General features: G+C 41.4%; 1 protein-coding gene across 3 annotated transcripts in view; it reads right to left on the bottom strand.

The window, feature by feature from the left end:
- Positions 1-5,144, bottom strand: part of sema3e (sema domain, immunoglobulin domain (Ig), short basic domain, secreted, (semaphorin) 3E) — a 23,824-nt gene extending 18,680 nt beyond the window's left edge. Inside the window, exons 1-2 of one of the 3 annotated variants that reach the window (XM_032524521.1) lie at positions 4,669-5,143; positions 4,030-4,591 (exon numbers count right to left, since the gene is read on the bottom strand). In XM_032524521.1, coding sequence (XP_032380412.1) covers positions 4,030-4,144 — 115 coding nt within the window. In that variant the 5' untranslated portion in view covers positions 4,145-4,591; positions 4,669-5,143. Of the gene's footprint in view, positions 1-4,029 lie in introns of all 3 variants that reach the window. The other 2 variants (XM_032524522.1, XM_032524519.1) reach the window with 2 other exon arrangements.
- Between the last annotated feature and the right edge of the window lie 1,871 nt (positions 5,145-7,015).

Genomic DNA, 7,015 nt, shown 5'->3' with positions numbered 1-7,015 from the left:
TTAGGCCATACTGGTATTCCCCATCTCACCCTCAGAAGACCTACAGCTACATCATTTCAAAGTTGTAAAATATACAGAGAGAGTGGTTTCTTGTCTGGAGAGGAAGGTTTGAAATTACAGCTTTCAAGGTGGTTTCATCCATACAGTAATTGCTACCTGAGTAATCCCTGTGTGCACCCGTGCACATATCTCAGCCCCTTGTGCCTAAATCTCACAGTTTCACAGTAAACGATGGAGAAAAGAAATGTTTTGAGTATTTGATGACCGATGCTTTTTCTCAAGCTTTATGTGCTCACCTATGTTCTCATTCATTCAGTATATGCCCAAACGTACATGTATGAGTAACTCCAGCTGTTAAGTGCTTCAACTAACTTTTGTTTAACTTTTCTATGAGGCAAATGTTGGGTCGAAACAGGGAAAGCACATGTGTTTATTTATATAAGCGAACATATACAGTTTGATGTTAACCCTGTCAGAACAGCTCAGCATCGCCGGATAACTTTATTCTCCGTTCACAGACCTGCTGAAGAAAAATATTTATACTATACCTTACTAAACGACTACGACTTTTAAGTTTTGTAAACACATCTTTGGCAGACATGCTGAGGGTATGCCTGCTCAATTTAATTATTGTAAAATGGTTAAGTTTTTAATTCTGTGTTTTCCATAGCTGCCCTCCTGAACTTTTACTTTTACTTTTACTGAACTCAGAAATGTTTTTACAAGAGCCAAGCCTGACAATAACCTGACCATGAAAAAACATGTTTGGGATTTTTACAATATTTGTTGTTGCAAACAGAAACAGAAGCACATAGACTCTCTCAACCATTGAATAGTTTAGTTTTATTATCACACGTTTTCATTTTCTTTTTCAGATAATAATTTATGCACATTACCAGAGCAGTTCTGGACAGGTATTTATTACACAATATGGGTGGAGGTGAAATTTTAGGCTTCACTAAATCGGGAATGCAGTCTCCTTATTTGTCCAAAAACACAGCTCTGAAATGAACTGACATGACTGAATTGACTGGTTGTGTTGGGTTACATCTTCGGAAGTAAGTGCAAAATTAATCTATGTACTAATGTTCCACTTCCGGGATTGCTCCGGTGCATGTATTTACAGATGCATGTATTTACACTGTTGTCAATTTCTTTCCACTTTCTTTGTGTTGGAATTTTAAACTCCAGTGAATTTATGAGGATTATGGTTAACTGCGCCTCAGATCTCTGCAGGGTAATTTGAGAAAGCTAGCTAATATTCCACACGCCAATAAACCAGATCACGTTGTTCCTCCCATCCTGGAATTCTGTGTGAAGTAGCCAGACCCTCCTTCGCTCCGCAGCTTGTGGATGGTCTGGCAAAGTAAGACTAGTGCAAAGTTTACTAAATTAGCAAACATATTAAAGAGTTTTTGGAAGTGACTTTGATCTGATTAGGTCATCCCTTTTAAGAAAACTGCTGTATCACACTTTCTGCAGCTTAAGCCTGGCATTATTACTGCACTGTAGAGGCAGCAAAACAAGTTTAAGCATGGCCACCTACCTGCAACCTGCCGCGACTCTGACACATGCCAGCTGCGCAAAAGCTTCATTAGCAGCAGAATTGATGGGCATCCTAAAAAAAGAGCTCATTTCACACCACAGGCCCAGAGATCGTCTGCCAAGAGCCCTGGATGATGCAAATCCAAATCTCATGGATCCGTGTCCAAACAATAAAATAAAAAAACATTCTATTCCTTAGTGAGCACATCCCCCTGCAGGGCATTTCTTTGTATAATAACCTAGGGTTTAGGTAGTTTGATTGACCAAAAGTCCAAAAAAATTGAGGTCTTTAGCTTGTGTTTAAGGTCTTTGGAAGCTGTGCAGTTGAAGATTAGGTTCAATTTGTTTTTAAAGACAGCTACGCATCTGCAATTGCAATTCAATACTTTATGTGATTTACATAACAACCTTTTGGAACTGGAGTAAGCAAATGAAAGGATGATTGGGATGAAAGTGAATTAGTTGCATTTAGAAAAATCTTCACTGGTCCTGAAGTCTAGACAAGAAGATGGGGAATAGATGAAATAGAGAGTGAATAATAATTTCACATCAAGTGTGAGGTGTGGCTAACATCAAAGCATGCAGAGATCTATACTCGATGGTTGTAAGGTCGTCCTTGAAACACATGCTAATGTTCCCAAAGGAATTCATTCCCAGAAACCAGGAGATGATCCAATGTTTCATTGCAATTTTGATTGATCCAACACTTGGTATGTACAGCTGTGACCAGAAGTGGCGTAAAAATATTGTTTCCCACCCTGTTATGACACCAGATATTATGGTAATATTTTTTGGGGGTGAACAGTTAAAACCACATCCCTCTTCATCTCCAAGACATTGGTGTGTGTGGAATTTGCACTATCCTGCCTGTGTGTGTGTGTGTGCGTGTGTGTGTGCAAAAAATCGCTGGCAGAGCCCATGAGGCATATATTAAGGCTTAGATGTTTTTCATTCCATAATGATAGGATCCAACTACAGCCTGTTCATGGCTCTCTGTGCTTGCCAGAACATGTATCAGAGGCAGAGAGAGAGAGACAGAGAGAGAGAGAGGAGAGAGAGAGAGAGAGAGAGAGAGAGAGAGAGAGAGAGAGAGAGAGAGAGAGAAGGTGGGATGCCAATCACTGTAGTAACTTTCCCCTCAGGCAGCTAATGAATTGGGGCGATACTCATCAGCAGCTAAGTCACGATCATAACAAATATTTCCGTGGCATTTATGACTAAGCACATCAGCACTGATTTGCTCACTTTTGTTAAAATATGAGTTTTGCAATACTGTGGAGGCAACGAGCCAATCTCTTTTTCTTGTCTTTGTCTCTCAATTTATCTTCATTCAATTTCTTTTTCCATTACATCTCACTGGAAAATATTTTTTTGTATGCAAAAAGGAGAGAAATAAAAAAATACAGTACATATCATAATACAGCAAACCTTGCTCACAGATGTAACTGATGAACCAGACTTTCAGACTCACAGCCCCGCATTTATATATGAGTTATTGACCATTGAAATTCCACACCTATATTCAACCATGACTAACAGGCTTATGTGGAATCATCACCTTCTGTTGCTGTAGAGATCAAAGAAACTGTGAGAAAAAGCTAATGTTTACTTAAGACTTTTATCTACAAAGATAAAACCCCCATTATTGTCCAAGATATACACAACAATTAGTCCGCATACCAGTGCATGAACACATCACACACTCCCACACACACACGTAAACAGCCACACGCAAACACTTTTCTACACGCTGCCATTCCATTACCATACCCCCCCGAAAAACACCTCCATTGCTCTGCCTCTATGGCATGAGAGAAAGGCACAATATGGATTCTCTGCCCGGATGGCCGAGGAATCAAAACAAACTACCATGAGGCTCTGTGATTATCAGTGAGTGAAAAAGTATGCACTTCGCAAAGTCAGATCCAACCCTGCATGTTTTTTTTCAGACTAGAAACATAAATCTTCAATGACCATCTCATTACATGGTAATGATAACCTGGGGCTTGTTTTTATTCACTCAGAGGATATCGCTTCTCTGACTTCACTTTTTTACAGGACGTTTTCTGCATTTGTGCATTTTTGGTTACATTTTTTCAATCACTGTAGATAGGTAAAGAACAAAACTATGTGTGTTCATTTATTTAGCTAATTTTAGTGGTACCAACAAAATGCTGCCATGTACACCGCCAAGAATGGAAATTAGACGTATATTAAAGTGTGAAAAATTCTGTTCTGTTACACCTGTCTTATTTTTCAATCTCCACTGAAGGAGATGAACAGAGAACGCTAGTTTCGGTTTCGGCTGCATTGACTATTCCTGACAGTTTAACACACTATGCTGCAACACCTAAACACTGTGTTTGACTTTATATTGGTGCAACACAATGGAGCGATTGCATTTATGCAACATAACAATGTGTTGCCAGGGTAGATTAAACGTAATAAAAGAAATACATACTCTTTAATTCCAGTATTTCTTACCTTTGTGGGAGAGCCGTATCCTTGGGTATATGCTCTGGGCTGTGTGAGCCGTGCACAGCAGAACAAGATACAGCAGCATCAGTGTCAGATACACAGTCCGTAAGCACTCTGCCATCCTTATTGAGACACACACCCCACGTTCATATACACCGAAATCCTGCAAGTCCACTCAACAAAGGGCAACAACGTCCCTGAATAGAAAAAAGTCTTTGCCCTATAAGTTTCTGCAAACAATATTTAATAAGAAAAAGCAATCCAACAAAAGTCTACTTGGAGGTAAGAGTTATTTTTCTGACGATCACCACAGTGAGGATCAACTAGATACTCTGCAGCTTCTATACAGTATCTGCTTTCCCCTATAGCCGTGTGATGAAAGCTGCATCCACCCACTACCTCGGTGGACAGTGCTCTGTCTGTTATCCTTGTTAGGTCTTAGTAACCAGGGAGAAGAGAAGTCCAGTTGCTACATTTACGCCGCAGTGCCCACTGCTCGCTGTCCATATGTCAGTCCGTCTGTCTGTATGCCGGTTGATGTGCCCAGCTTAGATCCAGTCGTTCTTATCTGATGACAGAAAAATTACAAATTAAAACAACTACCCTGTGAATCCCACAAAGGTGTTGGAGATGATTTGTAAAAACCTCAGTGCATTTGTGTCCCAGCAGGCGGGCAGGCAGGCAGGCAAGGCTGGAACTGCTGTACTGTATCCTCAGGCTGCGTTCCTCTTGGGTCCACTGGAGCCAGTCATTCTCTGGACTGGAGCCCAGCAAAAAGGCAGAGTGGGAGAGGGGAGGAGAGGGGAGCCTCGTGCCTGGCGTGCCGTCTCTCTGCACTGGAGAAGAAAGTGAAGCTCGAGCTCTCCTAACTCTGCTCACGCTCAAACAGTCAGGAAGGATCCAAACCTCTCTCAAACCTCAATGAGTCAGTTAAGATGGCTTCTACCACAGCCACTGATCTGGGCAGAGGCTACCTGCCACAGTGTGGTGTGTGTGTGGTAGAGGAAAAGCCTGTTTGTGTGGTTTGTAATGAGGGGAGTGTGTATCAGCTTGAAAGGCTGAAAATTGGCTGCTCCTTCTTCTAGATTGTCTTGAGATCTCTCTCTCTCACCCTCCCTGGCAGCTGGATTAAGTGTGCTGTGTCTCCCAGGCAGGCTTTGTAAGACTCCCCTCTAAGAATTACTGCCTCCCATGTCACTCTACAGACCACCCCTTGCTTCTCCTCTCTCCTGCCCTCCTTCGTCACCACCTTTATTTTGCTCCTACCTCCACTCCATTAACATAGACATGAGCCAAGGTTTTCAACTCTGGGACTCCTTTAATTTTCAATGATTGCCTTCTATGTGTTTGTTTCCATGTGGATAGTCGTTATCACTGTTACCATGGATTTTTATGTATGAGGTTTCTTTCATGCCATGTCCATTTAAGCTCTCCTGTTTATTTGTCGAACTCCTCAGTTCTGTAAAACCTAGTTATTAGTTTGTCCTTCCTCAATGTATCATGCCATAATACCATGGCTGTTTTTTTCACTGTATTTGTCTGTCTTTCTCTTACTCTGCGACTGTAATCTTTCTACATTTACTAGTGTCTATCTCTGTACCTGTGTGTATTCAGGTAATGTCAGTACCATGTAAAATATTGATGTTGAACTCATTGACAGGCTGTCTTGTATTGTGTCCTTGTAGTCTTTTGTTTTGTCTCAAGGTCCAGAGCTTTCTGAATCTGATTAGTAACCACACACATTAAACAAGAAAAACATGCACAAGATGTGACTGGAGTCATTATTGAATTTGCACATATCCCACAGGAAAGTCCCACAGGCGTCCAGTTACTGGAGCAGAGCGTTGTCTGTCTCCCGTAAAGCCCTCTGTAATACATCTGTTTCTCTCTGTCTCTTTCTCATGGCTGTGTGGTGACACCAACATTAAGTCATGCTGATCCCTTACATCAGTATGCCAAAAAAGTTTATTTTTGTTTTGTGTGTGGTTTGTTTTGGGGTATAACTGTTTTTTTTTAATTTTATTTTAATTAACAGCAAAAATAACACTGTACCAAAATCACAAACTCATGCACGGACAAATCAAACCTATATTTCTGAATAAATGAATGATGAATATGCTGAAAGGAGGGACAGTCAAAGAGAGATACATGCCCAGTGGGAATTTGTAGGGGAATGTATAGGCTACCCATTAAAAATGGCAAGCTAAGACAATACGGTAATACAGAAATGAAAATGTTTCTATTAGGCTGTAGCAGCTGCACCCTCACCCTCCTGCACCACCCTGAGATCTAATGACTCCAACTCCTACGTTGCACCTGTTCCCTGCCAGAACAGAAGGACTTTGTGGAGGTCTCCTAACAAATATCTCTGTTATTCCATTGCCTGGTGCAATTATAGACTCTCATCTGTTGTTGAGGGTAAGACAACTGTTCAGCGTCAGCTTCCCATGGAGCCGACACTATCTGACTTACTGTGACACACAATTTCATCAGTTTGAACATAAGAGCATATTTTACCCTTGCATCTTGTTGAAAGGACTGCCTGAAGATGTTCATTTCCGATCTCTTAAGCCACTACCTCAGATTGATAGCCATTTAAGGAAGCTAATGCACATAGGCCAGTGGGCACAACATCCACTTACTCACACTGGCCCCTCAGTGACTGAATGGGTCTCTCCTTCCTTCACCCAGTCTAATTGCAGTAATCAGTCAGACATCTGACTGAGACCAGAAACAGCAACAGCTCAATTCCCAACCGCCCCACTCCTTTTTAGCTATCCCTATGTCCATGCTTCCCTTCCCTCCCCTTTTCTTGATCTGTGTTGTACTTTCTACCCTCAATGTATGTTTCCATTACTATGATTCTGACTATGCTAGTAGCTTGTACCAAGGAACTTTTCATGCAGCACTCCTACACCACAGTCATACACCCACTTTCTTCCAGCTCCATTTAAATTCTGTCCTCTTACACGCGTCCCTGGGATTCCAACAA

Source organism: Etheostoma spectabile, chromosome 8 (assembly GCF_008692095.1).
Source record: "Etheostoma spectabile isolate EspeVRDwgs_2016 chromosome 8, UIUC_Espe_1.0, whole genome shotgun sequence".
Classification (NCBI taxonomy): domain Eukaryota; kingdom Metazoa; phylum Chordata; class Actinopteri; order Perciformes; family Percidae; genus Etheostoma; species Etheostoma spectabile.
This window is presented reverse-complemented; position numbering and strand designations above follow the sequence as displayed.